Source organism: Hyla sarda, chromosome 2, assembly GCF_029499605.1.
Source record: "Hyla sarda isolate aHylSar1 chromosome 2, aHylSar1.hap1, whole genome shotgun sequence".
Classification (NCBI taxonomy): domain Eukaryota; kingdom Metazoa; phylum Chordata; class Amphibia; order Anura; family Hylidae; genus Hyla; species Hyla sarda.
The window spans coordinates 238,989,668-239,008,709 of record NC_079190.1 but is presented as its reverse complement, the minus strand read 5'-3'; the positions used below and the strand labels follow the sequence as shown (position 1 = coordinate 239,008,709).

Here is a 19,042-nt window from a genome sequence, read left to right as displayed (position 1 = left end):
GGGGACATCTCACGAGTAGGAAAAATGGATTCAATAAAATTTCCGCAAATTTTGGATGCTAACTTGATGCCATCCGTGAAAAAGCTGAAGTTAAAGAGAGGATGGCTTCTACAAATGGATAGTGATGCTAAACACACCTCGAAATCCACAGGGGATTACATCAAGAGGCGTAAACTGAAGGTTTTGCCATGGCCTTTACAATTTCCTGACCTCAACATAAAAAAATAAAAAAAATCTATGGATAGACTTTAAAAGAGCAGTGCGTGACAGACAGCCCAGAAATCTCAAAGAGCTGGAAGACTTTTGTAAGGAAGAATGGGCAAAGATACCTCAAACAAGAATTGAAAGACTCCTGGCTGGCTACACAAAGCGTTTACAAGCTGTGATACTTTCCAAAGGGGGCAGTACAAGATATTAACTCTGCAGGGTGCCCAAACTTTAGCAGATGCCATTTTTTGTTTTCTGTTATTTTGAAAGTGTAAATGATGGAAATATAATCTAACTTTTGTTGACATATTATAAGAATGTCTAATCTGTAATTTTATGCCTTTTAGAGATTTTTCCATCTTTCCTTAAAAATCAAATTAGACAAAAAGGGGACTAAAGAGGCCAAGAGACACAGCTAATTACCTAACCCCAAGGCCGTAGCCTGGGGTGCAATACACCTCTAAGTAGTACCCCCTAAAACATAACTTTTATTGTATATCCAAATAAAATAAAAATTTTTATATAAACCCAGTGAGATCAATGTTAAAAATGGGATGTCAGGTAGGTTAGTGTTTGCACGATCTGAGCATCATTGCTCCACTATAAGGGGTTCTGCAGTAGCCCAATACGCCTACTCTGACATCAACTAAAAACGCTAGATTGCCGCCTCTACATGTTTCGCCGTCCCCACGGCGTTTTCAAGAGGCAAACTAGTGGCAACAACCGTGGGGACGGCGAAACATGTAGAGGCGGCAATCTAGCGTTTTTAGTTGATGTCAGAGTAGGCGTATTGGGCTACTGCAGAACCCCTTATAGTGGAGCAATGATGCTCAGATCGTACAAACACTAACCTACCTGACATCCCATTTTTAACATTGATCTCACTGGGTTTATATAAAAAATTTTATTCCATCTTTCCTTGGCTTCTTTATGCACATTAATACAAATTTTTACCTGGGGTGCCCAAAATTTTGATCCCCCACTGTATTGTTTTGCGTTTGTCAAAACCGCTGTAAAATCAGCCACCCCTATGCAAATCGCCAATTTAGGCCTCTAATGTACATAGTGCGCTCTCTCTCCTGAGCCTTGTTGTGCGCCCGAAGATCGCTTTACACCCACATATGGGATATTTCCATACTCAGGAGAAATTGCGTTAAAATTTTGGGGGTCTTATCTTCCTTTTACCGCTTGTGAAAAAGTAACACCAGCATGTTAGTGTAAAAAATATTTTTTTTTTTACACTAACATGCTGGTGTCGACCCCAACTTTACCTTTTCATAAGGGGTAAAAGGAGAAAAAGACCCCCAAAATGTGTTACGCAATTTCTCCCGAGTTCGGAAATACCCCATATGTGGCCCTAAGCTATTTCCTTGAAATACGACAGGGCTCGAGAGCGCCATGCGCATTTGAGGCCTATTTTGGGGATTTGCATCCGCCACCAAAATACCCTACGGCAGTTTTTCCCAAACAGGTGTCTACAGCTGTTGCAAAACTCCCAGCATGCCTTGACAGTCAGTGGCTGTCTGGCAATACTGGGAGTTGTTTTTCAACAGCTGGAGGTTCCGTTTTGGAAACCGTACCGTACAAGAAGTTTGTTTTATTTTTATTTTGCGGGGGGTGGGGGGGGGGGGGCTGTGTTGGGGTATATGTATATGTAGTGTTTTACTTTTTATTTTGTGTAGTGTAGTGTTTTTAGTGTACATTCACACAGGCGGGTTTACAGTGAGTTTCTCACTGGGAGTTTGTGCTGCGGCGGAAAATTTGCCGCATCTCAAACTTGCAGCAGAAAACTCGCTGTAAACCAGCCCGTGTGAATGTACCCTGTACATTCACATTGGGGGGGGGGGGGCAGACCTCCAGCTGTTGCAAAACTACAACTTTGGGTGTATGGGTTCCCTTTCAGCTGTACCTACGTCAGTTGTTCTGATACTACCTCTTTATTTTGGATCTTGTCACCGATTCTTTCTCTGTTTTTATATTCTAAGCTGATACTTGCCAGTGGTTGCTATGAAACGTAGTTTGGGGTTGTTTATATTACTCCAAGTCTCTATTGTATAGACTACTGTCTTAGAATGACATGTTCGGTTATTTTGTAGTTTTTGTATTGTTTTCCTGTTCCGAACCTCGAGTGCCTTAACTCTCTTTGACTTTTCAATAAAACGAATAAAAAAACGAAAAAAAATAAAAAGATTTCTCTGTGTATTATACAGCCCAATTTAAGGAGGAGGACACAGCTGCTTCTCACGGCTTAATCTGCTAGAAAAGGATAAAGCTGCTTTTAAGGCTAGGCTCACACTACGGAATTTCCGCCTGCAATTTCGCTTTGAAATTGCAGGCAGAAATTCCACTTACTAAAATGTACTGTATAGTGAATGGGTTTTGGTTCAAAAATTTACACTAATTTGTGAAGCGGAATTTGTGATGGGAAAAACCACTTGAAAATTTCCGCCTGAAGAATGACGGTGCTCATTCTTCAGGTGGAAATACTTGCGGAACACATTGCAGTCTATTGGAGACTGCAGTGTCCGCGCGGTTCAGTCTGCGCTGGCCACACTCGGAACCCCCTGGCGGAAATTTTCTGCCGGGAGATTCGGCAGTGTGAACCTAGTCTAAAAGGTTAATCTGCTAAAGGGAGGACATAGCTGCTTGTAAAGTGTTAATCTGGTAAAGGAAGAGGGCAAAACTGCTTGTAAAGGGATAACCGAAGCTTCTCACTACATACACAGCAGCAGCCATACCTAACAAAATTTTACCTCTGTTTTTCAAAGCTTCCTGCTTTATATAACACAATATATTTTTTTTACAGTGCTTTCTATACCAGTTTTACGGTATGGTCACAGGTTCTATGTTGTGCTGCGTATTTGCTGCTAGGTATTTTCCTACCCTTTGAAGACAATGAGTAGCAAAATCAGCTGCATATTTTGCTAACGTTCACTTCAGTGAGTAGAAAAATATGCAGCAGCAATAAATATGCAGCAGCAAAACATACAGCCAAGAGTTGCAGTTTTATTGGTAAAAAGCAGACCTTTTTTCTAATCTCTTTTTAATCTGATTTTTATGGTAACCATATTGTTTTAAGAATTGTTTAGTTTTTTTGTTTGTTTTGTTGTTTTTCTATAATCTATATTTTGTAATAATCCTAAAATTCTACAGTCTCTATTCTGGCCAACAGGGTTAAAACTAAACTGAGACTTTCTAAATACAGTGAAAGGTTACACCAGAATATAGATAACACTTGATCCTCCACCATTCACAGCAGAGATCAGCATCCTCCTTCCCTGTAGAATGATATCTGAAAGGGTCACTGCTCAGTGCTGTCTGCAATTTGTGTCAATGGAAAAGTCCATTAGAATGTCCATGGGTCCTGCTGTAAACCAATAACTAGATGCTGTTAAAAGAAAATGCTTAGGCAAGATGGCAGACCCATAACACTGCACACAAAATTAAATAACATTATTTTATAAAATCAGTAAATAGAAACAGATTAGAAAAAACACATGTTTCAGTATCTGTGTTAAATCAGGGAAATAAATCTAGGTGATACTTTCCGTTTAATCATTGTATTCATTCATGCAACAAGATGTTCTTTGTTTGCTGCTAGTGAATAGAAACTTTTCTTTTGAGTTGGAATCCAACTGCCACATCCTTATCTATCCCGTCATCAGCCGTTGGCCAGTGTAGACAATTGGCCAGTCACTCTGAAATTGAATGATTTGGTTCACATTTATCTGATGTAGGTTGCCAGCTATATAAGTCTATCTGTGGCTCTAGCATCTTACCCATTATTTAGAATATCCTAAAAACATATAATTAAATGTAAACTGGCCACAGCCCAATGTAAGTGATGACCTGGCTGTAGGGATTTCTACAATAAAGATGGTAAAGGATAGCAGAAGCTGGATTTTTATTTTATAAAAAGCAAGGGAAAGTTGCCCTGGTGGGAAATAAAAAAAAAAAACACTTTTTATATTGTGATTTTGGTTGAAGAGTGGGGGTCATGTGTCTGCTACTAGAGTACCTTTTTCAATAATTCCATGTGTTTCTTACCGCAGGTTACTTATCTTAAGTTAAACTGTCCATATTTGTTAGGTGAGTAGTTTTTTGAAAAACACCAGTCAGACTAATTTATTTTCTTTTTTTTCACAGCTAAAAAAAAGTCACTATTCAACATGACGACAGAATCGCCACGACGTCCAAGTCGCTGTACAGGAGGAGTCATGGTTCGGCCTCAGGCTGTTACGTAAGAATAACAGTTTTGTTGTACATGTTTTAAATGTATGTGTCCTGAGTGTGAAGCTTCTGAAGCTGCATAAAAGTGCTTCACATTCTTATGGTGAATCCTACTAGAGATATTTTTTTTTACATTATAGAGGTAAGCACTCTCCTTTTTTTGAAATTTTTTTAAATTTCTGTTTCTACCTCCTTCTGAGGCATGCTGTATTAGCAGATCTACTGTGGCAGGCATGGGGACCTAGTAAAGAGCTCTAGCTGCCATAGAAAGAGCCATATTAGGTGGCTGAGCCGCATTATAAATAAGCGCTGTTCTCGTTGATTGATACTGGTTTACAGAGCCTATTAGATGACTAAGGGCTCGTTCACATGTATTCCACAGCAGTACACTGCGAGATACATTTAAACGGTAAATAAAAGTTTGCTGTGGTATATGTGTAAAGGTTTTCTAAAGTATGTCAGTTTGGACCTGTTTTTTGGCCCCTGTACTTTTGTGTACATTTTTTTTTCATTGGATAGAAAAGTTCTGGATGCACTAGTTTTCTGTATCACAAAAAAATTGCATACTGTGGTATACGACTTTTTTTCCCCATAGAATTATATTATTGACGCATGGTATGGTATACTTTTTTTTTTTTTTTTTACAGGTTAACATAGTTGCATAGTTTGTAAGGTTGAAAAAAGACAAAAGTCCATCAAGTTCAACCTAAAGCCCTACTGTGTTGATCCAGAGAAAGGCAACCCCCCATGAGGCTGATGCTTATTGCCCCACGACAGAGGAAAAATTCCTTCCTAACTAAAGAATTCCTGTCTGTGATGAAACCTTCTTTTCTCTAGATGTAGAGGGTGCCCCCTTGTCATGGTTATCGGTATAAAATGATCACTAGAAAGATCCCTGTACTGTCCATTCATGTACAGTCATGGCCGTAAATGTTGGCAACCCTGAAAATTTACAAGAAAATGTATTTCTCACAGAAAAGGATTGCAGTAACACCTATTTTGCTATACACATGTGTATTACCTTTGTGTGTATTGGAACTAAACCAAAAAGGAGGAAAAAAATCAAATTGGACATAATGTTAAACCAAACTCCAAAAATGGGCAGCCTTAAACAAGTTCCAAAGAAATTCAAGCTGTCCTGCAGGCTCAGGGAGCACCAGTGTCAGTGCAAACTATCCATCGACATTTAAATGAAATGAAACGCTATGGCAGGAGACCCAGGAGGACCCCACTGCTGACATAGAGACATAAAAAAGCAAGAATACATTTTGCCAAAATGAACTTGAGTAAGCCAAAATCTTTCTGGGAAAACGTCTTGAGGACAGATGAGACCAAGATAGAGCTTTTTGGTAAAGCACATCATTCTACTGTTTACCGAAAACAGAATGAGGCCTACAATGAAAAGAACACAGTACCTACATGAAATATGGTGGAGGTTCAATGATGTTTTGAGGTTGTTTTACTGCCTCTGGCACTGGGTGCCTTGAATTTGTGCAAGGCATCACGAAATCTGAGAATTACCAATGGATTTTGGGTCGTACTGTACAGCCCAGTGTCAGAAAGCTGGATTTGCGTCCGAGATCTTGGGTCTTCCAGTAGGACAATGACCCCAAACATACATCAAAAAGCACCCAGAAATGGATGGCAACAAAGCGCTGGAGAGTTCTGAAGTGGCCATCAATGAGTACAGATCTAAATCCCATTGAACACCTGTGGAGAGATCTTAAAATTGCTGTTGGGAAAAAGCGTCCTTCCAATAAAAGAGGCCTGGAGCTGTTTGCAAAGGAAGAGTGGTCCAACATTCCAGCTGAGAGGTGTAAGAAGCTTATTGATGGTTATAGGAAGCGACTGATATCAGTTATTTTTTCCACTGGGTGTGCAGCCAAATATAAAGTTAAGGGTGCCAATAATTTTGTCCAGCCCATTTTTGGAGTTCGGTGTGACATTATGTCCAATTTGCTTTTTTTCATCCCTTTTTTGGTTTAGTTCCAATACACACAAAGGGAATAAACATATGTATAGCAAAAAATGTGTTACTGCAATCTTTTTTTCTGTGAGAAATACTTCATTTTCTAAAAAATTTCAGGGGTGATCAAATTGTGATCAAATCGCCCCTAAGACGTCTTTTCTCCAAAGTAAATAACCCCAAGCTTGATAACCTGTCTTGGTCCTGTAATCCTCCCATACCCTTAATTATCTTTGTCACCCTTCTCTGCACCCATGTGCATCCAGTTCAGCCATGTCTTTCTTATATACAGGTTCCCAATACTGGACATAATACTCCAAGTGTGGTCTCACTAATTATTTATACAGAGGAAAAACTATGTTCCTGTCCTGAGCCTCCATGCCTCTCTTGATACATCCTATGCTATCCTATTTATTAGCCTTGGCAGCTGCTGCCTGGCACTGGTCACTAAAGTTGAGCTTGCTGTCAACCTGTATCCCCAAATCTTATTTGGTAGTATTTTTACCTTTATGTCTTATTATTTATCACATGATTGTAGATGTTTTTATGGCCCAAGTGCATAACCTTAAATTTTTCCACATTAAACTTAATTTGCCATGTCTGTGTCCAAGCCTCCAGCTTCCCCAGATCCCTCAGTAATATTATATTATCTTCCTCTGTGGTGATCACCCTACTCAGTTTAGTGTCATCTGCAGATATAGAAATTCTACTCTGTAATCCCTCTACAAGGTTATTTATAAACATATTGAAAAGAAGTGGACCATTGATCCCGACCCTCTGCTTCCTATCCCTGAGCTAGTTTCTAGCAAAAAAAAGTACACAGTTAAAACGCATGCAATTGGATGCCAACGTATACCACAAACAAAAACTTTATACCACAAAAATTTATGCAACATTGAGTCAAATTGGTTTTGTTTTGGTACATTTGTTTATGATATACCACGAATGGATGTGTGTGGTATAGTTGTGAAGCTACCATAAGTAATTGTGCAGAATGGGTTGCATCAACAAGTGCTGGGTCGTTTGTACGGCCCTTTGTTGTAATCAGACATCAGCTGTATCTTCCCTATCACATGGGAAGATGTGAAGCTGAGAGCCAATGATTTTTTTATTTTAACCTGTCAAAATAATCCGATCAGCCAACGAACGAGTGTTTGCTTACCGCTTGCACTATTACGCAGGACAATGTCAACTTGTTCAGCTGGTAATTACCCCGTGTAATAGGGCCCTAAGTGATTGGCAACCCGCTACCACATTGCGGGGGTGCAGGTCGGACACCCGACAGGAACAGCACATGCTCTTTAAATACTGCAATCTCTATTGATTGCAGCATGGAGGGGGTCAAGTAAAGTATAACATAGTAGACAGAAACGAAAAATCTATTTACAATGGTGAAAGGGATTCTGTTGGCAGTTTTGAGGTATCAAATTTGTAAGATACAAAGACAAAGGCTTTGGCTGCTCAGGATCAAATAATTTACTACATGGGTTTAGGTGGACCCCTACCAGACATATAGGAATGTTTGATAGGAGATTCTGAAGTGGAGAAGGGAAATATTTCATTGATGTATGTGAAGAAACCCTTTGCCAAGTGACTTTACTAAAGAGATAGAAAAATGTGTGTCATTCTGTAAGTAATGAAACTTTGCTGCAGAGGGAGGGGTGGAGTCTTGTTATGAGAAAATTTGGGGGGAAACGTGGAGATATGCATTATTATACACAGGGATGTGGAATTCCTATCGCCCGACGCCCGGGATATGCAGTTCCAGGCGACGGGCAGGTGAATTTTAATGGCCCTTAGCCCTGCTTCGGGCAAGCAGGGCTGGACCTGACAAACTCGGCAGTCTATATGGAGAGGGCTCCGGACTCATGCCCGCTAAATACTCTGCAGCCCCCAGCTGATTTCAGTAGCCGGGGGGTGCCGCTAATAGCTAGCATGTGGCGATCGCCGTGGCTGGCTATTAACCCTTTAGATTGCCGCTGTCAAAGCTGACAGCGGCGTCTAAAAGGGACATGTGAATGCTCCCTGGTGGGCTAGTGGGGTGGATCGCCCCCCACCGCAGCGTGATCGCGGGGAAGGGGAGGTGGGTTGATCCACTATAGAGGTAGCCGGTGGTCTTTCCTCTGTTCCCTGGTGTCTGTGGCTCTGTCATTGATAGAGCCTGGCTGGACTAGGCTCTATCAATGGATCACATAACACACAGATCAATGGAGTTCGATAGAGCTCTATTGATCTGTATGAGGAATCCTAATGATTCCTCCTAAAAGTCTTATAAAGTGTAAAAAAAAAAAAAAAAAAAAAAAAAAAAAAAAAAAAGTTTTAATAAAAGTTTAAAAGACACACATGTTAAAAGTTCAAATCACCCCCTTTTCCTATTTAAAAACTTATAAACATAATAAAATCGCAGTATCGCTGCATGCGTAATTGTACGAACTATTAAAATAGAACATTATGTATCCCATACAGTTTATGACGTAAATGTAAAAAAAAAAAAAAAAAACACAGAATTGCAATTTTTATAATATCCAAGAAAAAAGTTATAAAACGATTAAAAAGTCAGATCAATATCAAAATGGTACAGATAGGAAAAACAGATTATGGCGCAAAAAATTAGCCCTCATACAGCCTGCCATGCGAAAGAAAAAAAAAAGCTACAGGGGTTAAAAAATGGCAATTAAATTTTTTTGATAAAGTTCATAATTTATTTTTTTAATTAGTAAAACATAGTTACATAGTTCATAAGGTTGAAAAAAGACCAAAGTCCATCAAGTTCAACCTATACCCCTAATGAGTCCCTACTGAGTTGATCCAGAGGAAAACAAAAAACCCTAATACTAGAGGTAAAAATTCCTTCCCGACTCCAAATATGGCAGTCAGAATAGATCCCTGGATCAACCTTCTGTCCCTATAAATCTAGAATCCCTAACCTGTAATGTTATTACTCTCCAAAAATGCATCCAGACCCCTTTTGAACTCTTTTACAGAGTTCACCATGACCACCTCCTCAGGCAGAGAATTCCACAGTCTCACTGCTCTTTCAGTAAAGAACCCCCATCTGTGCTGGTGTAGAAACCTTCTTTCTTCTAAACTTAGAGGATGCCCCCATGTTATAGATACAGTCCTGGGTATAAATAGATCATGGGATAGATCATGACGGAAACTATACAAATCTGATATTGCTGTAATCAGGCCGGTCTAAAGTACCAAAACAACATGTTAGCTCAACCACAAGGTAAATGGTGTAGAAAAGAAAGCCACCAAATTTGCAAAATTATCTACAGGGTGGGCCATCTATATGGATACACCTTAATAAAATGGGAATGGTTGGTGATATTAACTTCCTGTTTGTTTCACATTAGTATATGTGAGGGGGGGAAACTTTTCAAGATGGTTGGTGACCATGGCGGCCATTTTTAAGGCGGACATTTTGAATCCAACTTTTTCGTTTTTTCAATAGGAAGAGGGTCATGTGCAAACTTATTGGGAATTTCGCAAGAAAAACAATTATGTGCTTGGTTTTAACGTAACTTTATTCTTTCATGAGTTATTTACAAGTTTCTGACCACTTATAAAATGTGTTCAATGTGCTGCCCATTGTGTTGGATTGTCAATGCAACCCTCTTCTCCCACTCTTCACACATTGATGGCAACACCGCAGGAGAAATGCTAGCACAGGCTTCCAGTATCCGTAGTTTCAGGTGCTGCACATCTCGTATCTTCACAGCCTAGACAATTGCCTTAAGATGACCCCAAAGATAAAAGTCTAAGAGGGTCAGATCGGGAGACCTTGGGGGCCATTCAACTGGCCCACGACGACCAATCCACTTTCCAGGAAACTGTTAATCTAGGAATGCTTGGACCTGACACCCATAATGTGGTGGTGTACCATCTTGCTGGAAAAACTCAGGGAACGTGCCAGCTTCAGTGCATAAAGAGGGAAACACATCATCATGTAGCAATTTTGCATATCCAGTGGCCTTGAGGTTTCCATTGATGAAGAATGGCCCCACTATCTTTGTACCTCATCTACCACACCATACCATCAATTTTTGTGTTCCAACAGTCTTGGAGGGATCTATCCAATGTGGGTTAGTGTCAGACCAATAGCAGTGGTTTTGTTAACTTCACCATTCACATAAAAGTTCGCCTCATCACTGAACAAAATCTTCTGCGTAAACTGAGGGTCCTGTTCCAATTTTTGTTTTGCCCATTCTGCAGCACCTGAAACTATGGATACTGGAAGCCTGTGCTAGCATTTCTCCTGCGGTGTTGCTATCAGTGTGTGAAGAGTGGGAGAAGAGGGTTGCATTGACAATCCAATACAATGGGTAGCACATTGAGCACATTTTATGAGTGGTCAGAAACTTGTAAATAACTAATGAAAGCATAAAGTTACGTTAAAACCAAGCATATCATTGTTTTTATTGTGAAATTCCCAATAAGTTTGATGTGTCATATGACCCTCTTCCTATTGAAAAAACGAAAGTTGGATTCAAAATGTCCGCCATGGTCACCACCCATCTTGAAAAGTTTCTCCCCTCACATATACTAATGTGCCACAAACAGGAAGTTAATATCACCAACCGTTCCCATTTTATTAAGGTGTATCCATAGAAATGGCCCACCCTGTATTACTATTTCAATTTCACTTCACCGACAGATATATAATTATTTATTTTTTGGTTCGGAGAGTATGTTATTGAAAAATTAAAAGGTATCATTATAGTAGGTAGTTATGGCTATTATAGAACGAGGAGGAAAAAATGAGTGTAAAAGCGAAAATTGGCCGGGACAAGTGGATCGCCATGAGGGACAAGTAAATTTTGCTCCATTTTAGTTCTGTGGACAAGTTGTTTTTTTATTAAATTTCCACACCCCTGATATGCCTATATTACTGTAATCCTAAATTGTATGACATATATGTTGGGACAAAGTATGAGCCGAGGCTGCTCTATTACTTTTTTCTCATTTATAATGTTTCATTCTGCTTGTTTTACAGGGAGCAGTCATATATGGAAAGTGTTGTTACATTTCTTCAAGATGTTGTTCCACAGGTTAGTGCTTGCATCTAGTATTGGATTTATATTTAAGTAGAGTATAGATACAGATTTTACACTGTTTAGTGTATTCATATGTAGATGGAAAATCCATAGCTCAGGACAACCTATATACACATTCCTAATGACATAATTGTATGTGTTCTGTGCTGATCAGAAAAACTGTTATAATATCATTCTACTCGTAGGCTATGTATGCACTGCAGGCATGAGATCTTTAGCTAACATTAATCTACCAGGGGTGTGCCCATTAACCTCTTCTGTACTATACGCCAACAACAAAGAAGGGAAAAAAGAAGGAAAGAAGAATGTCCTATGTGTGCTCCATGGGAGACAAGTCTGAATACACTACAGACCATGTTGGCAACATCTGTCCTGGCATTGTTAGACTCCATTCGGTTAGTTTTTGGACCCTATATGGTTTTGTTGCCAGACTGAGAACCATGGTCTGTCATGGTTTTTAGTCCGGCAATAAAACTGATACTGTTCAAAAATTAGCACAGTGGAGTCACTATCTGACTCCTTTCGGCTCATTCAAAGGAATGGGATGCGGCACGGATATGGCAGTGGCTGGTTGTTTGCCCAAATAGTAGTGGGAAAGCAACCTTAGTAGGACATTTTGGAATTTATTTTTTCCATTTGCTGTGAATATTCTCTTTGCGTGGAGGTTCTCAGAAGAAAAATCTAGGTGCTTGTAAGTCAACAAGGTATTATTTTTTTGACCCAGTGGTTTAGCATGTCCAGTTCTATGTCTGCAAGTAAGGGTGCTGTCAGGATCCGGACTAGTAGCAGGAAGCGGTAGAGGTGGTGGATCCTCTGTGCCAGAGAGGGATTGGCGTGGACCGTACCGGAGGATCGGTTCTAAACAGTTACTGGTTTTCACCAGAGCCCACCGCAACGGCGGTAACTACCAGGTCGTATCCTCTGATAGCGGCTCAACCTCTCTGGCAGCTGAGACAGGCAAAGTACAGAAGGGGCAGGCAGAGGCATAGTCAGACGTAGCAAAGGTCAGGGCAGGCAGCACGGGTTCTCAGGCGGTAGTCGTTAGCAACGGGATCGGCAACAGGCAAGGATATACACAAATAACGCTTTCTCTAGGGCACTGAGACAACAAAGATCCGGCAAGGGCAGGAAGGGGCAGGATACATTTATAGGAGTGACCAATTACGGATTGGACCAGGCACCAATCAATGGTGCACTGGCCCTTTAGATCTTACACTGCCGGCGCGCGCGCGCCCTATAGTGCAGGGACGCGCACGCTGGGAGTCACGTGTGCGGGCACGGGTAAGTGGAGCTGGGACGCGTGCGGGGACATCCCGCAGCACGGACCGCGTCCCCGACAGGGGCAGAGACGGAGTGTCCCCGGTCAGAGAGTCCGACCGAGGCACCCCGCTGGGACAGACGCTGCGAGCTCTCCGGTCCAGGAGCAGGGACCGGAGCACTCAGTGTTACAGGTGCTTTCACACTGTTGTTGGTGTCCATTCTATTCATTATTTTTTTTTCTTGCACTGAAGCGGGATGGAGCACAACGGAAACTGCCGGGTCCCTACAGACCCCATTCACTTGAATGGGGTCCGCCAGGGATCCGGTATTTTAAGTATAATCAGTTTTTATTGACACCAACAGAATAGTAAACATGTCCACAATTAGAAAACAAATGCTTCGTGATGAGTAAAATAAGACATGCTTGAACACATATACAGTTGCAAAAGTGTATCATATTTTTTCGTATTTAACATAGAAAAACTCAACAGTAATGGCACAGAACTAAGAATGTGTGCACGAATTACCCCACAGCAGCAGGTACCAAATCAAACCTTCCCCACAGAGAGCCAGCTGCCTCAAGAAGCCCTTTTTGATCTGCACAAAATAACCTGGAATCAAAGAGAGCAGTGCTACCTGTGGAGAGTTATTATCTGGAGACAGATTTTCCTGAGAAGGCTTCATACAAGCAAAAGATATCAGCACAAAATGCCTTGATAAGTGGACAACTCCCCCACACGTGAAGAAGAGTGCCCTCAGCCCGCTGACATCTCCAGCAAAGACTCGACGAGCCAGGATACATCCGATGAACGTCCACCGGGCAGTAGTACCACCTGGAGAGGATTTTATAGTTCTTCTCTTTAGCAGCAGAAGCAGCCGAGATGCCATGCAAAAGCATCAAGGGTGACATCTAAGCCCCCTTCCCATTTATCAAAAAAGGAAGCCCTCCCCGCATTACTGAGATCCAAGACAAACCATACACAGTGGAGAGGCTCCGACATAGCATGAGTGGAGCAAAACAGATCATCAAATGCAGAGAGCTGAGAATCCAAGGGACGGTCCAGGAAGACGGAGCGGAAGAAATCCACCAACTGAGCATGTTCCAGCCATGATACAGGACCCGTGGGATCCATTGCACGTAACCCTGATTGGGACGGCACTTTCAATATCGTTCAATTGGGGAGCATCAGAACAATCTTTCCCAAGAAGTGAGAAGGATCCCATATTTTAGCTGAATTTAGCGGAGAAAAAAAATAGTGCATGCACTATTTTTTTCTCCACTAAACTCTCGTCATTATGATGGAGTTGCTGACGGAGCTCCGAATAGCAGAGTCAGACGGCAGGTAGCCTAAAGATTTTGTTATTGTCAAAAAGTTACATTACATTTATGAGGGCACTCATGCTTATTTTTGCTTGTATTGCTTGTTAGGCTTACAGTGGATCACCTACTACAGAAGAAAAAGAGAAAATAGTTTGGGTGCGGTTTGAAAATTCAGATTTGAATGGTAAGGCTATTGATATTTTAGCAGTGATAACAAAATAAAGGTTATGTTTATTATTGTATTTTTAAATAATAATAGACCAGATAATTATAACAAATAGTAAAATGCCACCAGTAATTCAGGTTTTGTTCCTGTGATCCTACAGGCCACATGCAGAAACACATTTGTGTAAAGCGGGTACAAAGTACAGGAGTATGGGGTTTTCAACACTACATTTGCACACAGCCGATATTGATATTGACACTGATGGCCACATCAAAGTGTTATATGATGTAAATAAGCTGTTTTGCTTAAACTTGCAATTCTTTGTAGCATAGGGAACTATTTGCTGAACATGTTGAATAAGGAGTACTCTGCTTAAAATCAGTTCTCTTTAGGGCACAGTTCCTTTTTTTCTTTATTGAAAGACATCCATTAGGTGAATCAAGAAGTAACTAGAAATAAATATTCCTAAAGTCTGCCCATTTTGAGAGTTTTTGTAGGATACACAAGTGGTGAATTCTCATGGCTGCAGATTAGCATGTATTAGGCATCAGAATTGGAAGAAAAAAAAACAAGACCCCTGTGATCATAAACTTTCTCTAGCTAAATATTTTTGAGACAATGGTTGTCTCTTTGTCGATTCTAGATACATACAGGAATATGGAGTTTCATGAAATGCACAATACGGGCAACGAACCCCCTTTGCTTTTGATGATTGGATACACAGACGGCCTGCAGATTTGGAGTATACCGGTAAGTGTGATGTTTTCTGAAGACATTGGAGCAGACTTTCCAGAACAAGGGCAAAAAAGTGGATAAGTTACTCACATAGATCAGTCAGCTTGCTGCTTTTATTTTACAGTGTACTACATTTTAGAACTCGCCCCAAAGGTTCTCTTTTGTGACAGATTTATGTAAAAAAGACAAACAGCTAAATTCTCTGTTGCCTTGAATTGTTTCTTTTTTCATTTTTTATGTCCAAGACCCAAATGCTGAATCATTCCCATAAAGGGGTACTCCAGTGGTAAGCAAATTCTTTTTCAAATCTACTGGTGCCTGAAAGTTAAACAGATTTGTTAATTACTTCTATTTAAAATTCTTAATCCTTCCAGTACTTATCAGCTGCTATATGCTCCACAGGAAGTTCTTTTCTTTTTGAATTTATTTTCGGTCTGTTCACAGTGCTCTCTGTTGACACCTCTGTCCGTGTCAAGAACTGTCCAGAGCAGGAGAAAATCCCCATAGCAAACCTATCCTGCTGGACAGTTCCTGACATGGACAAAGGTGTCAGCAGTGAGCACTGTGGTCAGACAGAAAAGAAATTCAAATAGAAAAGAATACAGCAGCTGTGGAACATATAGCAGCTGAGAAGTACTGGAAGGATTACATTTTTTTAATAGAAGCAATTTACATTTTTTTTTTTTATAGAAGTAAATTACAAATCTGTTTATTTTTCTGATACCAGTTGATTTACAAAAAAATGTTTTCCACCGGAGTACCCCTTTAAAAATAGTATAGGTCAATGCAGTAAGGCACAAAGAAAGATTTATCGTATTTAGACATTATTTGTAGATTCAGGATCTTTCTATAAAAATAGTTTGATATTAGTCAGTTTCTAGTCACTCATGTTCTCTTTTTTGCTTCCTTGATGGAATTTTAGTGTAAAGCGCATCTTAAACATTACATAAATGTTTTCAGATCTTCATGTTTTTTGGTGTAACCACCAGCAGTTTGTGTTAGGGAAGTGGGGGTAGCCTGAATTCAAAGAATGAGATATACAGAGTCCTTTGCTCCCCAGTGAGATAAGTATAACCAGAGGTGTCAGATGTACTTCCTCCTCTTTCCCTATTGGCTTATACTCACGTTTGGCCAATCAGAGCATTAAAGTATTAAAGCATTAAACCACAGCATTCATGGTCTGCAGTTAAAATAGCCAGTTTCTTTATTCCAATAAGGACAGCAAGTTACATCAGAAGGGAGCGAGATGACAGGACTATGTCCATTTCAGTCTTTGCTGCTTCAACTGGTCCCTTTCAAAACAGTTTTTAATGCTCTAATCACACATACTGTATTTGAAGCTACAGATTTGAAGCTGTGTTCATTCATTTAGTTTACATTGAATTCTACAGAATGCAACATGTGCATCAAATATGCGCAGGGTACTGTACTTGTGAATATACCCTGAGCTTCCAAAAATATCATACCATTCTCATTTTTCTCATCCTGACCTGATTCTGTCTAATCCATATAATGGTGTCAATGTAATCCTGCCTGTGTTTAGGAGGAGACTGTTGTAAGTGAACTCTACAGAACAAAGTCTCAGACTATGATGAAAGGTTAAATGGGCACTATCTGATATAAAAACTTTTTAGACGTTGTACATCTTGGCAAAACAATAGTTTTTCTAATATACTTCTAAAATTTCACATTTTATTAAAGAAAACTGCCTTTGAAAATCCCACCACTAGGGGTGTACCTGCTGGTACACCGATGAGTCCCACAGCAGCATTAGCTTGTCCAAGGGTCATGGACACGAGATGGCTGATTGACAAGGCTGCAGGAGGAACACACTGCTGTAATACAGAGTTTTACCAAACATGTGCCTCCAGCTGTTGCAAAACTACAACTCCAAGCATGCCTGGACAGTCAAAGGATAAAATTGGCCTGGTCCGTAAAGGGGTATTTCAGGAATAAAAAAACAGGCCTTTTTTTCTTTCAAAGACCTCTTTCTGTTTGTCTCCATGTTGGTAGTGGATCTTCAGCTCAGTTCCATTGAAGTGAATGGAGCCAAGTTGTAATACCACACCCAAAGTGGAGACAAGAAGGGCACTGTCTTTGAAAGGAAAAATGCCTGTTTTTTGATTCCTGGAATACCCCTTTTAAGGCCAAAATGGGCTAGGTCCTTGGTTAAAGGGGTACTCCGGTGAAAAACTTTTTTTTTTTTTTTTTTTTTAAATCAACTGGTGCCAGAAAGTTAAACAGATTTGTAAATTACTTCTATTAAAAAAATCTTAATCCTTCCTGTACTTATTAGCTGCTGAATACTACAGCGGAAATTATTTTCTTTTAGAAACACAGAACTGTCTGCTGACATCACAAGCACAGTGCTCTCTGCTGACATCTCTGTCCATTTTATGAACTGTCCAGAACAGCATATGTTTGCTATGGGGATTTCCTTTTACCCTGGACAGTTCCTAAAAATGGACAGAGATGTCAGCAGAGAGCACTGTGCTCGTGATTCAGCAGAGAGCTCTGTGTTTCAAACGGAAAAGAATTTCCACTGTAGTATTCAGCAGCAGTTGATTTAAAAAAAAAAGTTTTTCACCGGAGTACCCCTTTAAGCCTCTGTAATAGAAACATAATGCATTAAATGTCACCAAAGTAGGCCTAAAACATGGGTTAGTTGTTCTATGTCTCTCCTGTGTTTTGCCTTTTGCCCAATCAGCTGATAACATGCCATATATAGGGTACTGCTGTGCCCTGGGGAATTTGCGTAACAAAGTTTGGGGTGCTATTATATTTGTGTTCCTTGTGAAAATTAGAAAGTTGGTGCTAAAAGTTTATGCATAAAAATGTCAAATTTCATTTTCTCATGCGAATGCTTACCACTTTCCTCAAACACCTGTGATGTCCAAATGCTCACTATCCCCCTCATGGAGTTATCTGAGGGGTGTAGTTTCCAAAATGGGATCACTTTGGGAGGGTTTTCCACTTTACTGGTACCACTGTGGATACTGCAACGATACATGGTCACATGTTTATGTTTGTCAGAAATGTAAAACCTACAAAAATGCCACAAAGCTACTCACCTTTTTATTTACATTAATTCTATAAATGTACTTTATTGCAATAAAAGCGATCACAATCTCAGTACAGTACTGCAGAATATGTGGACACTATATAAAGAAATTAGTATAATTATTTATGGTGAAATAAATAGTTGGCATACTTTTTTATTATGCAATATCTGCATTATATAGAATAAACACTAGGTGTCACTAGTACATTTACAATGGAGACTGTTAAAACGCTTACAGTAGTTGTAGAACATTTCCTCCCATTTTGCATTGTTCACCTATAAATATTATTATTATTTATTTATATAGCACCATCGGATTTCAGAACACTTTACCATTTTGAGGGTACAAATAAAGACAAGTATCAGACATTACAAATATTACACACTAAATATTGTGTTTTGTGAGAGCTTACAGACTGAGGAATGGGGTTACAGACTGAGGAATTGATGCAATGGTCCAGCCGTGTTTTGTAAATAGGGGGTTATATATTGGTGGTTAGACCAGTTATTAAAATAAATTATGAAGGTCTAAAGTTCATGGAGCATTGGGAAAGACTGCCAAATATGGCACTTTTGATGTCTCCAAGATCCAGAAGTCTCAGAAGGGTGCAAAGTGATAGTAGGGGAGACCATTAGGTAATGTTATAGGCCTGCTTAAAGAGATGTGTCTTTATGGCATGTTTAAAACTGTGAATGTTGAGTAAAATCTGAGAATTTGGAGTATTGTGGTCCAGCACTAACACAGTCTTGGAGATGGGAGTGAGAGGTGAGGATTATAAAAGATGTTAGTTTTAGATCATTAGCAGAGTGGAGAGCATGCATAGGATGGTAGACAGAGATGGAGGATATGTAGGGAGGTGCAGCACTCTGGAGAGCTTGCCATGTACACATCCCCATTTAGTACTATACAGGAGCAGGGAACATGAATCCCTGCTCCAGTACTGTACCCTGGCGGCGCTCTTTTTAGCCAGCATGCTGCGAGCAATGAGATGAGATCATCAAGCGCAGTATGCAAGGTTAGCAGTGAAGTACTGCC

General features: G+C 40.1%; 1 protein-coding gene across 6 annotated transcripts in view; it reads left to right on the top strand.

Annotated features, from left to right (window-relative positions):
* Positions 1 to 19,042, top strand: part of BCAS3 (BCAS3 microtubule associated cell migration factor) — a 1,340,542-nt gene that overhangs the window by 26,478 nt on the left and 1,295,022 nt on the right. For all 6 annotated transcript variants that reach the window (XR_008888692.1, XM_056556703.1, XM_056556707.1 and 3 more), the window contains exons 2-5: positions 4,354 to 4,447; positions 11,403 to 11,457; positions 14,153 to 14,228; positions 14,854 to 14,960. Coding sequence is in view for 5 of the 6 variants with exons in the window: in XM_056556703.1 (XP_056412678.1) it covers positions 4,377 to 4,447; positions 11,403 to 11,457; positions 14,153 to 14,228; positions 14,854 to 14,960 (309 nt within the window). In the remaining variant the exon portion in view is untranslated. The remainder of the gene's footprint in view (positions 1 to 4,353; positions 4,448 to 11,402; positions 11,458 to 14,152; positions 14,229 to 14,853; positions 14,961 to 19,042) is intronic.